This window comes from Geotrypetes seraphini, chromosome 1 (assembly GCF_902459505.1).
Source record: "Geotrypetes seraphini chromosome 1, aGeoSer1.1, whole genome shotgun sequence".
NCBI classification, from domain to species: Eukaryota; Metazoa; Chordata; class Amphibia; order Gymnophiona; family Dermophiidae; genus Geotrypetes; species Geotrypetes seraphini.
In genome coordinates, this window is record NC_047084.1 from 337,065,657 (window position 1) to 337,086,000 (window position 20,344).

The window sequence follows — 20,344 nt, forward strand, 5'->3', positions numbered from 1 at the left end:
CAGTCAGAAAATACAAATCTGTTCCTGCAAATTCATGTCAGGTTATCCAGATGGCTGCTCTGTTAATACTTACAGCTGCCAAGAGCTGTAAAACTCTGCAGGAGAGCAACAGTAGACCCACACAGAGGAAAACAAACATTCTCCCTCACTCTATCCCCTTTTTTCTATAATTGCACCAAGAGGAGAAAGGCCAACAGTTGATTTAAAGAACAACAGGTAGTTCATTCCGTTATGTGAATTTAGATTTAAGGTTAAATATACGAAAGATTAGAGACAGGAAAATATTTACAATGCTATGACATCATTCTGATGTATCGTTGCTACTGCTCCCACAACTCTAAAGGAAATTCATTTTGCAAAGTCATTGAAAAGCTGACAAATGCTGTTAATCTGCCATTAGCACAGGGCACCTCAAACCTGCCCTGGAGGCCCCATAGCCACCTAGTTTTTCAGAATAAGCACAATAAATTGGCATTAGATGAATTTGGATATGCATGCCGATTTCTCTCATGCATATTTATTGTGGAGATCCCAACTAGTTGTAGGATTTCCAAGACAGATTTTAGAAGCCCTACATTTACAGTTGGAGTCTGTCCAGAGGGCAGCTACTAAAAATGGTCAGCAGTCTTCAACAAAGCACATAGGGACAGAATCTCAATATGTGTACTTTGGAAGAAAGGCAGGAGAAGGGAGATATGATAGAGACCTTTAAATACCTCTATGACATAAATGCATAGAAGATGGGCCTCTTCGGGAATTGGATGAAGGTGAAAAGGCCCCAAAAAGAAAGCCCAAGGAGGCCTCAACAACGAGACAATCAAGGCATAATAAAGGAGTTGTGAAGATGAGATGTCAATAATTCAGCCACCAGTGTAAAGTTCAAAGTTCATTTTATTCATAGTAGCACTGGGAGGACTCGAAGACTCAAGGTGAAAAGGGACAGACTTAAAAAGTAACCTAAGGTAGACACATGGAACAGTCTTCCAGCAGAGGTGGAGGAGACAAGGACTGTATCCAAATTCAAGAAAGAAAGGGACAAGCACAGAGGATCTCTAAAGAATACAAAGGAATACTTAAGACTAGTACTGTAATTGGCATGAATGGCCAAATTGGATGGTCTTTACCTGCCATCATTTTCGGTACTTTTGTGTTTCAGTACGATAATGCCCAGACACTTCAAATGTGGATCTTCCACAAATGACTTTTTCAATCTTCCTAAATTTCATTTGGCCTTAATTTCTACGTTCAAAGATTCTTATTTTCATTATGTTCTAGTTTCAAAGAGGATGGAGAAAAGAAACATGCAAATCTTTAAAGAGGCCAATTTTAGCAAACTTAGTTCCCACCAAAAGGAGAAAATAAAGAGATCAGAAATGGGAAAGGCCAAAGAATGACATAGTGACAAAATTCATCACCACTCACATCCCCACGGATAACCCCAGGAAACAATCCCATGTCATTCTTTAGTGTCTATCTCAACCTCATCCTTCTACACCAGCATTCTTCAATGCAAGGCTTGAGGGTCGGTGGTTGTTCCCATTCATATGCTGATTCTTTCCTCTCTCCTTAAAGAATGACATGGAAATGGTTTCCCTTGGATTTCCACGGGGGACAGGAATGGTGATGAATTTTATCACCGTATCATTCTAGAAATTGAACCTGCATGTTAGTGGAGGCTCATCAAGGCAAAGTTTAAATACTTTAGTAACAGTAACAATATTTATTGCCACTATACGAGACAATCGGTGAAGCCCTCAAATGTTATACAGTATTTTCAACTTTGAGAGACCTTAAATGTCATTTGATTCTGTACACATTTTTTAAAAATCAGAGATGTAAAGTGAGCCATGGGGGAATGGGAAGAATTAAACCATAAATATCACCATTGTGAAATCAATATTCTGGGGATGCCCTTTCTGATCAAGAATTTAAAACTCAGGCTCACATTATGGTGAACAGATTTAAAGAATGGGGTTATCCAGAGAGATGTTTAAAGCTAGCATATAAACTTGCTTCAAATGTACATAGAGAGTGGTTGAACTGTAAATCTCAGTCAGGGAAACCTAATACTTTAACTTGTGTTCTCCCTTATTCAAATGAGACCTTGCAGTTGCGTACTGTAATACAGAGACATTGGGATATTTTAAGGTATCATCCAGAATTTATAGATCTACCTCGGTTTGCATAAACGGGGTCAAAATTTGGGGGAATTAATAAAAAGTTCAAAGTTTTGAGGTCTTTCGCCAAATGTAAATCGGGGACACCATTCATGTGGGCATTGTGTCTATTGTCAACATGCATTAGTTACCACCAGTATACAGATAACTCATGGGGATCAACATTATGAATTGTATGATTACACAGATTGTACTTCTATACAAGTAATATATGCAATTATGTGTCCACGTGGGTTAATGTATATTGGTCAAACACATCGGGTAGTTAAGTTTACAATAGCAGAACATCTTAGTTGCTTACGTAATAAGAAAGAAGAAGCGCCATTGGTAGGGCATTGGCTTGAGAAACACCATCGGGAATCTGATTTAAAATTTGTAGTGTTGAAGCAATTGCATGCTACCCATGTGGGTAATATTTCTAGGCAATTGGTGAATTGCGAACAAAGATTTATCTTTACTCGGGACACTGTATTCCCCAGTGGATTAAATAAAGCTGTGGAATGGCCTTTGGGTTGGTAAAGGTGATTTACCCAATCAATTTGAAAAATGTCAGAAGTAGTCATGTGATTAAGAAGAGAAATGTGAGCGTGTAGTAAGTTGAGGAGAAAGCGTTTCTGTTAATGGAGTGCCGCCATAGAGCCCTTACAAGGACTACTTGATCCAATATGAGGCTGTTTGCTGCTATGAAAGTGTAAATATTTACAGAATTTGAAATTTATAGTTTACTAGTGTAAGATTTATTTAGATTGATTGTGATATGTTGCTACTTTTCCAGAATGCTGCAAATATCTTCCTCTTGACAAAGCTGAAGGGAAACACATACTGTGTCGAGTAAGTTTTTTGGATTTTAACAAACTGAACTGTATGGACTTGAATTGATTTGGAATGATGGACTATGAATTACTTTTGTATTGATGAACTATGAACTGATTGGAAGCTTTTTTTGCGCTTGTCTTTTGGTGTTTTGGACATGATTGGAGAGCACTGAGCACTTTGGATTTGCAGCTGAGCCCAGGATTTTACCGAATTTTTTCAGCGAAGATACGTTCTCCTTTATTCTTATTATTGTATGCTGCTATTTTTTGCTGTCATTTGAACTGTTTACTGATAAAGAGAGAGGAGTGCAATTCTGATCGGAGTTTGATCAGATAGAGTCCTGTACTCACTATTTAATACGTGTTGGTTGTTATTGAGCACAATGTATTAAAATTTTTTTGATTCTCTTTTTAGAAGAATATGATGCCCTTTCTGACCCATTTGCAATCATCCGCCCCCCCCCCACCTTGCTCCACACTGTTTGGTGCCTAAAATGCATTAAAGATTGAGATACTCTTCTGGAAGAACCTAAAGTCCAACACTTCGACCACCATTGTTCTAGATACTGGGGAAAAAAAGTCAAGACCCTGCTCATCCCATAGTGCCAAAGTCAAGAAATGCAAAATATTAAAAAGGTTTTCAATATAAAATGTGTATTTACCATCTCAACTGGTAATGGGAACTACCCAGGAGTTTTTAGCCTTGTACACAAGAACTAAAAAAACCTCAGTTACCAAGGAAGATACTTACAGATACATAAGAGTACAAGAAAAATAAAATAGGTGATCAGTTCTCGCAGGACACTTTTCAGGTACTTTTCTCTGCTAGTGATGCTGTCCTCCATAAGGCTTGTACCCCACAAACCTGTAAAAAAAATTTAATGTTTAAAAAATAAAGGAAATAGCAGAAACCAATTCACTAAGGGCCAGATTCTCAAAATTTTAACATGGTTGCTAAACTTGTTTTCGACGGTTTAACCTGCACGCATTTTAGCAGTGGATTATTAAAATGGCTTATCTCTGTCTTTAGTGAGCTTTCTAGCAGTCTCCGACACTGCCATGCAAATGGCTCTTCAACATTAAAATGAGAACTCCTGTGGATTCTTTAAAATCGCCGAGTCATTTTCTAAGAATGGCATTGGCTTTTAGCAACAAAAATCAGCAACTGGTCCAGGGATGCCAGTACAGTGACAGCACTGTTTAAAACCCCTGTAGCGGGAGAGATGCCCACTCTCTCCCTCTTCCAAGTGACCCCCCAGCAGTGCGAGAGATGCCCATCCGCTCCTGCTGCAAACAACTCCCCCCCCCCCCCGTGCAGCAGGAGAGATGTCCACTCTCTCCTGCTGCCACACATCATGCCTCCCTGCCTCCGACCCCCTCTCCCCCTTTGAATTAGTTGGCTGACCAGAAGGATGCCTACTCCCTCCATCCAGCTGTCCCGCCTCTTCAAAATAGGCCTTCCCCTCCCCAGTGCATCCTAGCATGCACCGGGAAGGGGCCTGAGGCTCTGATTGGCCCAGGTCATTTAAGGCCCCTCCTATGGGGGGGTGGGGGTGGTTGGCAGTGGGAAAGATTGGACATCTCTCCTACTGTTGTGTTTTTGGAGGGTTTTTCTTGCATTTATTCTGCGCATGTGCCCATCATTATCATCAGCGATGGGCACATGCACATTTAGCGAGTCTTTGCTACTCTCTGCCAACCTCATTTGCATGAGCATTTTTGGGAGAATGACTCACTTTTTTAAAATCACTACCAGAATGACTACGATAGCAGCACATCGTTTTTTAACGCTTTTTTTTTAAAATCTAGACCTAAGTGTGATCACCTGCACAATCATTAACATAAGTTAATTCACACATTAACTACCACTGACACTATTATTTCCAATGAGGTTTATAAAATCTGTAACTTTAGCATCGATTTTTGTACTGGATCAGCATAACTGTACTTATGACAAACCAACATTAGACAAGGCCACAAAGTATTAGAAAGTTCCTAAAGCATAACATTTGAATCCATTTCAGCCTTTCCTTTGACTTTAGAAATGCCACAGATTTCTTTTTCACCTGCAGAAATAGATCTTAAATAGGAGTAGCAAATTAAACCCATAGTAAAATGTGGAATGGCTTAAATCAGTGTTTCTCAGCCTACAGTATGCATACCCTAGGGCAGTGGTCTCAAACTCTTTGCAGGACCACATTTTGGATTTGTAGGTTCTTAGAGGGTTGCAGAAAAAATAGTTAATGTCTTATTAAAGAAATTACAATTTTGCATGAGGTAAAACTCTTTATAGTTTATAAATATTTCCTTTTGGCTAAGTCTTAATAATAATATTGTAATTTATAGCTAATGAGACATATGATCAAGAAACTATTTTATTTTACTTTTATGATTATGATAAACATACCGAGGGCCTCAAAATAGTACCTGGTGGGCTGCAAGTTTGAGACCACTGCCCTAGGGGGTACGAAGGCTGCCTGTTGGGGGTACATGGACTGACTGCTACGCGGAATCTCTCCCTATCTGCCCCGCTGATTCCTCTCTGCCACCCCCCACCGCCGCCAGCTCCATTCAATTATCTCCTGCCGCCACCCCAACTTCGGGCAAGGAAGGACCAGGCGCATACAGCGATTGCACGCCACAGGCCCACAAGCCTTCCCCCTGATGTCAATTCTGATGTCAGAGAGAAGGTTCCGAGCCAGTGGACCACTGGGGAAGGGTCTCAAAGTACCGAAGCCACCAAAAAACGAACTTTAAGCAAAACATTTTAGAAACAGAAGCAGAGCACCAGGAAAAGACTTCTGCTCGGACTTCTTGCAGAAATTGAAACTAAAGTTGTTTACTGTCTCTCACACTAGGGGGGTGGAGCATATGTTCAGAAAAGATGTAGATTTCTGCAACACCCAGACTGCGGGTTGGGATTGAACACCTAGGGTATGGAATCCAGAAGGGACTTAACAGAAATAGGCTTTACACACAGATAGTTTGTACACAACTATAAATTAGCAAGCTAAAGGATAATGGGAGCTACTGAACAGAAGCCACATGACTATCATACTTGGAGCCCAGGGAAGGCCTAGTACAGGGGAGAGCAACGAGGGCCGCAATCAAGTCAGGTTTTAAGGAGTTCCCTAATGAATATGCATGAGATCCATTTGCATATAATGGAGGCAGTGCATGCAAATAGATCTCATACATATTCATTGGGGAAATTCTGAAAACCCGACTAGATTGCGGCCCTCGTTGCCCACCCCTGGCCTAAAAAATGATTTTGTGAAATGTAGTCACAAGCTGTTTACTAAAACCGGAGTGCTTAGACAGGCTAGGAGGGCATGTTCTGATCATAATACTGCTCCATTGACTCAGCAAGCCACTGCAATACAGTCACTTCTACACCAATTGCACAACTATAAGGATTGGACAATCAGGTCTCAACAAATCTCAGATGCTATGGCACCTAGAAATTGGACCCTGGAGCCTGATATTTATTACTCCCCAATATTTTGTTGTTGTGCTACTGGGTAGAGGTTGGGAGGGGGGTGTAAGGAAGCCTGATTGAGTGGAGGCTGGGAGAGGGATCTGAGACAGAAAGAAATGGTGAAACATAAAAAAGAAGAAAAAAACAAGACAATTTCCTCTATGCGTCACCTGTCAAGTGGATATCACACAGTTAACACCATGCTTCAAGAACATACTGCTGTTTTTTGGTAGTGATGTACAGTGATACTCTGAGGGATCGATTTATTAAACTGTTGCTGCTTACAGGCAAAGAAAGGGAAAATAGCTTTCAAAATATCAGTTCTTAAGCAACTGCTTTTGATCTCAGAGGTGACACACCTCTACCCCCCCCCCAACCAACACCAGATAAGATTGGTGTGGGGCAGAAGAAAAATAAGAGGTTTCAGCCACTGGCTCGTGTTTTGGGGGATAGCTTCTAGATTCAGTAAACATTTGTCAAGGCCTGATACATCAACTAGTTTCATGTTTAATATATTAGTTTTACCATCCAATTCAAGAGGAAGAACACCGAGGTTTTCCATATCCCTAAAAATCAGCCTAATCAATGCAGCAAAAAAACAAACCAACAACCCCCAAACAAACCAGGAACTATGCAAGAGCAATTGGACAGCTTAGAAGAAACTTGCCCAGAGAATCTGGCTATGCCTTAATTTGCTAGCCAAAGAAGGACAGTATTTTTTTCCTTACATCTTTACATCATGTTGACTGCTGCACAAAAAAGCTAAGATGCCAAGTAGTGCTGTAATGCATGGAAACTGAGAGCAATGTCAAAACCTAGTAGTTAATATATTACCACAAAAAAATGTAGGCAGAATAGACAACTGCTATCATATGCTAAGGTAGTTTTGCAAGTTAAGACCATGTGAACTTTTTTAATTTTATTTTTAAGTTTGAAATTTTGAGGCCTTTGAGTCAATTCTGTGACTCAGACAGTAAGGTAGATAAGGTTTAAATACACCAAGGAAAGATTAGGTTCTTTCTTACTATGCTAATTTTCTTTCTTGTAAACAGGAATGGTAGTCGACCATCGGCTATACCCTCAGCTGTGAGGGTTATAGAGAGCCTACTGCTTTGTTTTTATGCTTCATTTCCCATCACTCTGGGATGAGCTCCACCCACACAGTTAGTACCAAAGTCTAGCGAGTCCTAGAGTGCAAAGCACATAAGTCTGTTCTGCTCTAAATTCAAACATTAAACAATGCTTTTAAACCACTACTAAACAAACCAAACAAGGTGGAAATAAAAAGAAGTCACCTAACAGTGTGCCATCTTTGTTGCTCAGTATTTACAATGAGTTTCTTATGAGTGAATTCCTCTTCATTCCAGACCCTACCAGGCAAAAGATAGAAATGAGACATCTGACTAAGCAGGCATGTCTGAAACAGAAAGCAGGTTAGTATACATCTGACAGGGCAGACGTCAAGACTACCGTTCCTGTTTACAAGAAAGAAGCAAGATAAGAATCTAATCTTTCCTTTTTGTGCAACAGGACTGGAAGTCTTGACCAGTGGGATGTATCAAAGCAGTCCAAAGTTACTATAGTGGGACAAATGAGCCTGCTGTCAGTACTGAGAACCCAAAAGTGGTGTCCAGCCCAGCTGCTACATCCACCCTATAAAACTTAGAGAATGTGTGGAGATTGGACCAAGTGGCCACCCTGCAAATCTCTGCAGATGAGACTTCTCTAGACTCTACCCAGGATGATGTAACGCTGTGAGTGGAATAAACCTTTAGCGCCACTGGAGACTGCTTTCTACTTCCAATATAAGCAGAAGATATGGCCATCCTGATCCACCTGGATATGGTCGCTTTAGATGCCAGTCTCTCCCGATGTGCCACATTAGTAAATATGAAGAGGTGATCAGACAGCCGGAACTCATTTCTCACCTCCAAGTAACGAATCAAAATTCTTCGCACATTCAGAACTTTCAACACACTATCTGCTTTCTTCACTCCTGTAAGTGTGAAGGCAGGGAGTCGCATCTCTTGGTATATGTGTAAACTAGACAGGATCTTCAGTAGAAAGGAAGGAACCATTCAAATCTAGATGCTAGCCTTAGAGATTTGAAGAAAGGGTTCCCTGCAAGACAAAACCTGCTGCTCCGATACTCTTCTCACCGACATCACAGCTACTAAGAAAACTTATTAACTGTCAGATCTATCAGGGATGCCTCCTCCAAAGGCTCATACGGGGCCTTCGCAAGGACCTGCAGGACCAGATTAAGGTTCCAAAATGGAAAGGATTGGCTCAAGAGTCATGACGTACAACCAAAGCATTCCGGATCCTCCAGGGCAATGGAACCCTGTGAGAGAAGATTCAGATGACAAAGAAGCATGAGAGCCTCGTCCTTCTGCAGACGTACTAAGTTTATGTACCAAGGTCATCTCGGCCAATCTGGAGCTACCAAGATCACTCAACCTGGAAGCAATCTGACCCATCAAAGCACTCTGCACATCATGGGCCAGGGGGGGAAAACACATATAGAAACTCCTCCTCAGGCCAGGCTTGGACCAGAGCATTCAGTCCATTGTTTCCAGGCTTGTACCTTCAGCTGAAGAAACGAGCTGCCTTTTTCTTAGATGCTGAGGCCATGAGGTCGAATGTTGGACGCCCCCAGAGCCCAATTATGCAGTCAAAGGTCCATATGAGAAAGAGACCACTCCCCTGAATCCAAGGTCTGCCGACTTAGGGATTTTGCCTGCAAATTCTCCATCCCAGCTATGTGAACTGCCAAGATAGGGGTATCCATCCACTGAAAGAGCAGGGGAGCTTCCAAGCTCAGCGGTGCACTCCTGGTGCCTCCTAGCCTGTGGTTGCATTGCCTGAGAAGACTTGGCCTGCCTTTCCTTTCAGGGCACTGCCCAGGGCCCGCAGAGCTAACCACATCACTCTTAGCTCCAAGCGGTTGATCGACCACTTCCTCTGAGCCGTCACCCACACCCAGGCCACCCTTTTCCGGCTTTCCTGAGAAGTAAGAAAGAGAACCGAGAAGGGTCAGTAGAATTCTAGCTTATACACCTCCCAAATGATTTCCAGCACCTACCATTCTGAAGAGATGTGTCCAAGCCTGCCAGCATCTGCCAACCTGTCCCCCCCCCCCCCCCACGGGAGAGTTGCTGCTGTCTGACATCATTTTGACAATCTGTTTTATTGAAGTCTTATTAGCCATGTGTTAGTTTTAGTAAGTTAGACAGCTTTAGAGGAGAGAGTATATAATGTTTTATTGATTATGTGTGTATGAACCTTATGCTGAATACTGTAAAAACATTAATAAGGAGTTGTGATGAGGGGAACCATTATAGTGGTGAAGGAAGGTGTCCCTAATTCTTGAAGATTGCGTTCCTTTTGCATTAGTGATGAGGGGCATGTAGTCATTTTTAGTAACTAGATGCCACATTACCTTACCCCTGCAACTAGAAAGTACTAAAGTGATGGTATGGGAGATATGGAGCCTCAAGCATGCGCATGCAGTTAAATTTGAAAGTTAAAGGTCATTTGTTTTACTTGGTTTTGTACTTATTCAGTTTGTTATATTGAACTTGATTTCTTTTCCTTCTATGGATGCATCACTCATATGTTAATGAGAGTAACTAATGGGCAGACTGGATGGACCGTCCAAGTCTTTATTTGCCGTCATTTACTATGTTACTATGCATGTTTACTTTGTAAACTGCTTAGGTCTTAGCCGGTGTAGAAAATTTTAACACAAATAAATAAATCATTGCTGTTTCTTGGAAATCACAGAGGAACAGGATTCGGATGCTTGAGGATGCCTGGTGCCCCCAATCTTTATCTCTGGTCCTGGAATGTCCTCACTCCCTCCAAGAGGAACTGGGGGTTAGTACTGCTGTTTGGATCCAGAGCTCAGCTTAGTTTAGTGGCATGCCCAGGCAATATAAGATGCCACCACTGCTGCGTTCCTTTGTGTCCTTGAGGACTACTCCCCTTCACTAGGGAGCGAAGTTTGCTTCTTAATATGTGTCACCAGGCATAGTAAATCGCTGCTGAAACTCCACTTTCCCCAGCTTCTGCTGGAATTTCTGGCCCAGAGTACACTCCAGCTGAGCACCTAAGTCATCAGAAGCATAAGGGGAGGCAAAGCCCGAAGCTCCCCCACTCCTCTTCAGATATGCCACAAATCTGGCATGAATCCAAAGTCCATCTAAACTGTTTTCTGTCAAAAATAAGGAGTATTGAGGCAGATAGAAGCTTTTAAAACAAAAACAAGAAATCCAAGATGGCCACCGCAATAGCAATTCTAGTGCCTAAAACGCCCCATGAAGAAAAAATGCAAGCAAAAAAATGCAGGGAAGATATGGGACCTGATCCCTAACCTCAGAAACTGTTAAAAATGCCTTTAAAGAAACACCCCCCACACACAATTTTCCCCATAGGTTGCAATAGCCTTTACTTACTGTACCATGCTTCTGTGCTGGAGGTGCATAGGGAAACCTCTGATCAGAAGGAAGAGATTTCTGTCTCCGACAAGCCTGGAGTCCAATAGATGGCTTGTTTCTTCAGAATGCCATCCAGTCCCCATTGTGGAACTGGACCCACAGATCCCCACAGGAGCCATGCAACATCATGAGGGGGAGTACCGTATTTTCACATAGATAACGCGCACCCGTGTAAAACGCGCACACGGGTATAGCGCGCGGGAAACCGAAATATATGTAAAAAAAATTTTGTATACCGCACACACCCGTATACCGCGCATGCTGCCCGACTCTCCCGTCGCCGCCCGACTCTCCTTTCGCCCGCCACGACTCTCCTCTGGCCACCCCGACTCTCCTTTCGCCCGCCCCGACTCTCCTCTCCCCCTTGAAGTCCTGTCCCCCCCCTGAAAGCCTGATGCCCCCCCCCCCGACGTCCGATTCACCCCCCCCCAGGACCGCTCGCACCCCACCCCGAAGGACCACTCGCACGCACCCGCACACCCACCGCCTCCCGTAGAAGCTCCTACCGGTGTCCTGCTGCTTCCTCTTGGCGGTCCCGCCCTTTCTCTGACGTCAAGCCCTCTTGCCCCGCCGACTCCCCGACACGATCGGGGCAAGAGGGAGCTCAAGCCCTCTTGCCCCAGCCAACCGCGGCACCCCCGACACGATCGGGACAAGAGGGAGCTCAAGCCCTCTTGCCCCGCTGACTCCCCAACTTCCCGACAATATCAAGCCAGGAGGGAGCCCAAGCCCTCCTGGCTCCTGCAACCCCCCCCCCCCCCCCCCCGCTAGTTGTTCGGGCCAGGAGGGAGCCCAAGTCCTCCTGGCCCTGGCGACCCCCCCCCCCCCCGCTAGTTGTTCGGGCCAGGAGGGAGCCCAAACCCTCCTGGCCACGGCGACCCCCCCCCCCCCCCGCTAGTTGTTCGGGCCAGGAGGGAGCCCAAACCCTCCTGGCCACGGCGACCCCCTACCCTCACCCCGCACTACATTACGGGCAGGAGGGATCCCAGGCCCTCCTGCCCTCGACGCAAACCCCCCTCCCCCCAAGGACCGCCTCCCCCAAGAACCTCCGACCGCCCCCTCAGCCGACCCGCGACCCCCCTGGCCGACCCCCACGACACCCCCACTCCCCTTACCTTTGTGTAGTTGGCCGGACAGACGGGAGCCAAGCCCGCCTGTCCGGTAGGCAGCCAACGACGGAATGAGGCCGGATTGGCCCATCCGTCCCAAAGCTCCGCCTACTGGTGGGGCCTAAGGCGCCTGGGCCAATCAGAATAGGCCCGGGAGCCTTAGGTCCCTCCTGGGGACGGGGCCTGAGGCACATGGGCCCAACCCGACCATGTGCCCAAGGCCCCGCCCCCAGGAGGGACCTAAGGCTCCCGCGCCTATTCTGATTGGCCCAGGCGCCTTAGGCCCCACCAGTAGGCGGAGCTTTGGGACGGATGGGCCAATCCGGCCTCATTCCGTCGTTGGCTGCCTGCCGGACAGGCGGGTTTGGCTCCCGTTTGTCCGGCCAACTACACAAAGGTACAGGGAAGGGGGGTGGGGGTGTCGTGGGGGTCGGCCAGGGGGGTCACGGGTCGGCTGGGGGGGGCGGTCTGAGGTTCTTGGGGGGGCGGTCGTTGGCGGGATGGGGGTTTGCGTCGAGGGCAGGTGGGCCTGGGATCCCTCCTGCCCGTAATGTAGTGCGGGGTGGGGGTAGGGGGTCGCTGTGGCCAGGAGGGTTTGGGCTCCCTCCTGGCCCGAACAACTAGCGGGGTGTGGGTCGCCAGGGCCTGGAGGACTTGGGCTCCCTCCTGGCCCGAACAACTAGCGGGGTGTGGGTCGCCAGGGCATGGAGGACTTGGGCTCCCTCCTGGCCCGATATTGTCGGGGAGTTGGGGAGTCGGCGGGGCAAGAGGGCTTGGGCTCCCTTTTGCCCCAATCGTGTCGGGGAGTCGGGGGGGCAAGAGGGCTTGAGCTCCCTCTTGCCCCGATCGTGACGGGGGTGCCGCGGTTGGTTGGGGCAAGAGGGTTTGAGCTCCCTCTTGCCCCGATCATGTCGGGGAGTCGGCGGGGCAAGAGGGCATGACGTCAGAGAAAGGGCGGGACCGCCGGAAGAGGAAGCAGCGCAGGCGCAGGGCTCACAGAAGGGCCGGGACCGCCAAGAGGAAGCAGCAGGACACCGGTAGGAGCTTCTACTTGATGGGGTGGGGGGTCTGGAGGCTGTGGGGGTGCGAGCGGTCCTTCAGGCTGGGGGTGCGGGTGGGAGTGCGTGCGAGTGGTTCTTCGGGGTGGGGTGCGAGCGGTCCTGCGGAGGGGTGAATCGGACATTGGGAGGGGGGGACTATGTAAAAAAATTTTGTACAACGCACTCACGCGTATAACGCGCAAGGTTATGCACAGTTTGTAAAAATCGTGTATAACGCGCGCGTTATATGCGTGAAAATACGGTAATGCAGTCGGCTTTGATTCTGGATAAAACCACCACGGGAACTGCTCAGTCTAGGCTCAAGCCCACTGCAGACAGAACCTTGGGTGAGTCATTCAAGCTCACTGTGGACGAACCTGGGGCAAGACTAAGAATTACTGATGCAGACTGGCCACACAGGAATCACATGAGGCATGTGCCTGTGGGCTACAGACCTCAGCCCTGAGTTTGTATCTTCTCACAGCCAGAGATGCCCCGGGGTGACCAGGATCCTCTACAGCACAAAAAGCCTCCAACCAGATAATAAAAAAACTGAAAATAATAAAGATTAAACTTGAGAAGAACAGACGGGCTCCCTACTCCTTACTAGTAGAGAGTAAGACTGAGGAGATGGAGCTCAATCCCAGTGTGGTGGGAGGTAAAGCATGAAAATAAAACACTGGGCTCTCTATAACTCTTGCGGCTAATGAGGGTTTAACCTACTGGTCAAGACTTGCAGTCCTGTTGCACAAGAAAAAGGAGATTATCTTGAGTTCAATAAAGGAGGGAAGACGGTCCAATGCAAATCCATCCAAGTTGCAATGTTTGATAAAGGCACTCAGCAGTATTCCCCAAATTCTATAAATGGTGCCTAAAGTTGTACGCCACTACAGCAGAACTGAATCTGGGCATTTAGCACCAGTATCTGGATAATGCAGTCAATGTTGGTGCTATCCAGATGGCAGCAATATTCAAAGCACTACCTGAATATTACTGCTACTGGATAACTCCAGGAGCTGCCTTTGCTTCATTCCAGTGTGCTCTCGATAGCACTAGGACGGTTTGTAATGATTTTCAGCAGCATTATTTGGATGCTGCTGCTGAAAATTAATGATTGGCCCCAGTAGCAGATGCTGCAGTCTGATTAACAGGGCTACATACTTTTTACCTGCCATAAGCCATCTCCTGTTCAGCAGTAGAAGCACACAAGAAAACTCATATACCATACTACCAAGGAAACTACTGTACTAAGGACTAGATTTTCAAAAATTCACGTTAAAAACTGACAGGCCACTGTCGCAACCATTATAGTAGCAATTTTTTTAAAAGAGAGTTATTCTCCAAAAATCTCTCATGCAAATGAGGTTTGCAGAGAGAAGCAAAGATTTGCTAAATTTGCATGTGCCCATCCACTGGTAATAGCAATGGGCACATGTGCAGAACGCAAAAAAAAAAAACAACCACCACCACCAACAAATCAAGCCGCTGAAGTCAAGCAACCCTACACCCGGCAGCAGGAGAGATGTCCACTTGCCCTCGCCACCAAGCAACACACATCCCCGACAGCGGGAGGGATGCCCACTCTTTCCCACCACCAATAAACATTACCCCTCCTGGCAGCGGGAGAGATGCTCACTCTCTCCCGCTGCCTCCATTGATCCCCCACCCTTCTCCCCCTTACCTTACTTAGATGACTGGAGGGGGATGCCTCTTCAAAATGGCTGTTCTTCCCCTCCCCGGTGCATCCCTGGATGCACAAGGGAGAGGAAGGCCCGCTATTTTGAAGAAGCTGGTCAGCTGGCCGGAGGGAGTAGGCATCCCTCTGGTCAGTCATTGTAAATAAGGGAAGGGGACGTGGGTTGGAGGAGGCATGGGGGTGTCAGGGAGGGTTACGTGGCAGTGAGAGTGGTTATTTCTCCCACTGCTGGGGGGTATCGGGGCTGTGCCACTTGACAGCGGGAGGGAGTGGGCATCTCTCCCGCAGCCGGGGGAGGGGTTGTCAGGTGGGGGGTTGCTTGATATCAGCAGCGAGAGGGAGTGGAGGCTTAGCGGCAAGAGGAAGTGGAAACTTAGCAGTGTTGTCTGATTGTGCAATGCAGCAGGAGAGAGTGGGCATCTCTCCTGCCAATCTTCAATTTTTTAAAAAATTATTTTAATTTGCATTGGGGGAGTGGGGGTATCTCAGCTGTCAAACCTTACTTTTCTGTCAGTGCCTGAGCCAATCAGCGCTCAGGCACTGATCAGAAAGTAAGGCAATCTGTCAGAAGATTTTGGCTGCAAAGGTGGCACAACAAGGTTAGAGAATCACTTGGTGATTATAGAGAATCGCTCAGGGTGATAATTTTGATTTCGATGTACTACATTTGCATGGCAGTATCAGAGACTGCTAGAAAACTCAGAAAAGACTTTGATAAGCCATTTTGATAATCCATCGCTAAAATACATGCAAGCTAAACCGGCTGGAACCGGTTTAGTTTTGAGAATCTGCCCCTAAATAACAACTGTATTCACAAACATATTTTATAAAAATAAGAAAATAAAAATTATACCTCACTGAAGAGTAGCCAAGGTATTTTGCATTACAGGGGTCTATGTTAACTCATATACAAGGGGCTACTGAAAAGTTCTCAGCCCAACCAAGAAGAGAATGATGTGGAGCCATGAAACTTACATGTTACTCCATATTTCTCTTGACACTTTTAATTTCAATGAGGCAAATGCATCTAGTAAATAGGCACAGGTATAGGGAAACCAAGCCATTGTGACATCAAAATGAGGCTGGCTCTTAGGCATTGGTGGAATAAGGCATTATGACATCACAATAGGAGGGGCCACTGAAAAGTTCTCTGGCCAACCAAGAGGAGAATGATGTGGAGCCAGGAAACAAGTTTTATTTCATATCACTGAAACAAAAAAATGTTAAGAAAAGTGTGGAAAATTGTACAAGTTTCATGACTCCACATCATTCTCTTATTGGCTGGGCTGAGAACTTTTCAGCGTTCCCTCATAAAAATATCAAGTTACTTTTCTGTGCACTGATAGATGTAACTCACGTTCAACTACAGCTTAAAAAGGTGTGAGGAAAATGCAAATAAATAAGCTCCTTTGCAGCTACATTCAGTCTAGTAACTGGATAACTCCTACCGGTACTTCATAACTTTTGCACTTGTACTCACAAGCTAACTTGTTAAATTGGTCAAGTGTTTTTAATATTAATATTACTGTATTTGCGCACTATGGTAGACAGGTCTCAAAGTGACTATTACTGCTTGAAACCTCAACAGCTGAGAAATACAAGTACAAAGTGTTTTTGTTTTATGTAATCATAATAAATACTGTATATACTCAAATATAGGACAAGATTTTTTGGCCAAAAAAATGGCCCAAAAATGGGGGTCTTGTCCTATATTCGGGTCATCACCCAGTGACCACCCGACCCCTCCTGGACTTGCTGCAGGCCTCTGCCAGCCTGCTGTATGATCTGGTAGACAAGGACAGGAGGGATTCTTCCTGTCTCTCATCCCGGCCAATTCTAACTATTTTTTTACCCCCTGCATACCTTTTTTCGCATCCCTAGTGGTCCAGCTGTGTATGGGCAGGAATGAGCTTTCCGTGCTCCTGCCCTGTGCCTCTCTCTCAGATCTCGCAGCCAGCACACAGGAGCAAGCTTTTCAAGCTTCCACCCAGCTACTCCGCTCCCTGAATGGCTACCGCCAGTTCTCGCGAATCCCGTGAGAACTGGTGGCAGCCATTCAGGGAGCTGCGCAGGGCTGGAGCTCAAAAAGCTTGCTCTTGCGTGCCAGCTGCTTGCAGTGAGATCTGATTGGCTGGGACGGGAGACAGGAGGGATCTCTCATGTCCCGGCCTACCACTAAACCACCAGAGGGGGAAGAAGGTACAGGATAGGAAGGTGGGACAGGGTGCAGAGCCTGGCAGGGAGGGGGAGCTGGGTTCAGAGCCTGGCAGGGAGTGAGGGGAGCTGGGTTCAAAGCCTGGCAGGGAGTGAGGGGAGCTGGGTTCAAAGCCTGGCAGGGAATGAGGGAACTGGCTGCACAGCCTGGAGGGTAGGGAGGGAGGGGGGCTGGGTGCAGAACCTTGTAGGGAGGGGGTCTGAGTGCAGAGCCTGGCAGGGCATTGACCTTGAATATTAAGCCCCTGTCTTATATTTGAATCAATCATTTTTCCTCCTTTTGGGGGGGAAAATGGGTGTCTCGACATATTCAGATCAACTTATATTTGAGTATATACGGTGTATGTTCTCTGTAGAATGAAAATTGTCCTTAAATGCAAATATTTGAATAAAAGGCACTGCATATCAAAACTGCATTAAAACTGATTACTTTATATTGAAGATTATATATTGAAAAGCATTAGCATACCTAATCTTCATGCTTAGTTAACAGCAAATGCATAACTATTAAAACTAACAGGAGCGGCGGTAACTGCTGCGACGCTCATAGAATTCCTATGAGCATCAGAGCAGTTATTGCTGCTGCCGGCACTAAAACACACGCTACGCATTAGTAAAGGAGGGGGTTTGTTTGTTTTAAGTAAAAATTTGTGTGTTTCCCATTTTTTTAAAGGAATAAAGTTAGCCTTGTGGACAAATGAAATGTGTTAATTTTTTATGGACCACCCTACTGCAACACACTAACCAATTAGTGCAAATTTCACATTCAAGTCCCTTCTAGTCTTTTAAACAGCACACTTGAGCGTGCTTTCACTTTAGACGCGCTCTGATTTTGATTTTATTTTGTTAAATGTTTGTATTTTAACCATTTGTTCATTTTTTTATTTGATGACCCATGCAGGCAGCTATGCTGAAACACATCCCATGTTGAATCCATGAATAAATAGAAGACCGATTGCCCTGAACTGGAAGGCTCTTTGTGCTTCTTTTTTTTCATGCTTCCTGTGACATACGAGACCCTACAATTTATAAAATAAGAAGTAACAGGGGCACATGTGCTAATGTGAAAATTAGCACATGGCTATTAATAGGAGAAAAAAAAAAGAGAATCAACCATTTTCCTGCTGTGGTAAAACAGACTTAGCATGCAGGAAAGACTAGAATAAGGACGTGCTAAGTAAGGTCACTTTTGACTGCAGCTTAGTATGAGAGTCCCTTAAAGTTCTTTCCAGTTGTATTGTTTGGATTTATCGTTTTACCCCTCTCCTCTAAAGGTAGCAATAATAAAAATTAAAAAAAAAAAAAAATGAACTGCTCTACTTGCACTGCCTCATTATGAAGTACCCAATCTTTCGTTAAAAGCTCGATATACTAGTCTGTTGTTGCCTAGCTACCTGCCCTTCCTCCTGTACACTACCAGTGACAGATCAGCCTCCATGTGCCGAGCCAAGGGCCCGCTCCTCTCCTCGTGTCAAGCCTCTCCCGGGGTTGCTCTCACCTCGCAGCAAGCGCAGGATCCTCTTGGCGCCCGAGGCTCGGAGACTCTGCCGCCCGGGGCTGGGGCAGCCAGGGCCCCGCTCCCCCTCTTGCCGCCGCCGCCGGCCCACTCCCGCCCCCCTTCCTCCGTCGCCGTTGCTGCTGCAGGAGGAAGCGAGGGATACGGTGCGGCGGCCCGGCCTGCACTCCACGTCCATCTCCACCACGGTCCCGCCACCGCCGCTCTCCTCCTCTTCCTCCATCACCTCCTCGTCCTCTTCGGGCTCGAAGCCCGGGTTATCACGGCTCCAAGCCTGCCGGGAGCAGGAGGAGCGCGGGGAGGGCGCCGGGACCCGACCCAGCCGCTCTAGCTCCATGCCCGACTCCCCTCCGGCCGCCGGGCCCCGCGCCCCGACCTCTTCCTCCTGCTGCTGGGGCCGGACGCGGCCCGGACTCACCATGGCAGCCCGCGGGCGACGCCGAGCAGCGACCCCAGCTCAACCCACCCCGCCGCCATCTTCCTCCCGCCCGTTTGCGTCACTGCTGGGCCACGCCCCCTCTGCAGCGTCAACGACCCCCCCGGCGCCCGCTGATGGTACGTCACAGAGCCCCTCCTTCTGCTAGTGCTGGCTTTATTCAAGCCGTTGTCGAGTCGTGTTTGGGGTCCGTTGCTTTTTGCTTTCAGGTTTCAAGTATTTCTCAGCCTTCAAGCTTTATCTTTTGCCACCTTAAGTGCATGAGCATCCCCAGTATCGAGCGCAATTCTTCACTTCTTTCTAGGAATGTTGACTTCAGCATCCTCCACCCTTTTGACAAGCTGTTTTTTTTATGATCTCTAAATTCACAGAGTAGGTTGTGTGTTCTCTCTCCATCACACTATCTGCTCAATGGACGGGATAGTATATCTGAATAAAACGTGAAACTCTCATCCCACCCAGCTATGTGTTTTCCAATGCAATGTATTCATTCTACCTCCAAATATGCAACTCAAAAAAAATTGCACTATTAATTATTTCTATAGTGCTACTAGACGCACGCAGTGCTGCAGAATCACAGTAAGAAAAGAGTCCCTGCTCGAAAGAGTTTACAATCTAAACAGGCAAGACACTAGACCCTTATTACTCTGTTAATGCCTCGTCTCCCTTCCCATCCATGCTGCTACAACATTCTGTTCACCTTCCCCACCTTAGCTTTCATCTCAAGCCATTCTTGATCTGCTCCAACCTGGATTTTTCCTTTTACATTCTGTAAAGACAGCCCTTGCTAAAGTCTCCAGTGAATTGGTCCTGGCTAAATACTATTCTCACCACCTACTCTATGATATGCTGTTCTCAGTTTACAAAACTCTTATCTTGTCTTGGTTTTTTTCTTCTCCATCACAATTTTAGGGGCTGATTGTACAAATGGCATCCTACCGCTGTCTCTCCAGCCAATCGGAATGCACATTTTTAAAAAAAATGGATGCAGCAAACGACGTCTATATTGCAGGCATCTGTCTCGCGCCTACTGAGTCATATAGGAACGCTTATGAATGCCCAAGGCCAGCTTGGGCATAGTTTCCACTGGAAGTGGCCTTATAAGCATCCCTATAAGTCTCTGTAGGTGCGAGACAGACACATTAAATTTAGGCTTGTAAAATGCTAATGAGCTATGGTGCTCAGGGGGTGGTCTGGATATCCCATTGGCACTTATATTGGATGAATTTACAGTTGGACTGAATGTTATGAATATTTAAGTATATCCTTTAAGAATTAATAGAAGTAAGAGAAGATGGCCTACATTTAAGGCATGTTATAAAAAAAAGACAATTCTGGAAAAGACGCTGATGTGTGATTGACAC

At 46.2% G+C, this 20,344-nt stretch overlaps 1 protein-coding gene across 1 annotated transcript in view; it reads right to left on the reverse strand.

Annotated features, from left to right (window-relative positions):
- Nucleotides 1-19,056, reverse strand: part of PKD2 (polycystin 2, transient receptor potential cation channel) — a 149,107-nt gene extending 130,051 nt beyond the window's left edge. The window contains 2 exon segments of the mRNA XM_033959554.1: nt 3,744-3,857; nt 18,527-19,056. Of these exon segments, the coding sequence (XP_033815445.1) occupies nt 3,744-3,857; nt 18,527-18,965 (553 nt within the window). The 5' untranslated portion in view covers nt 18,966-19,056.
- Between the last annotated feature and the right edge of the window lie 1,288 nt (nt 19,057-20,344).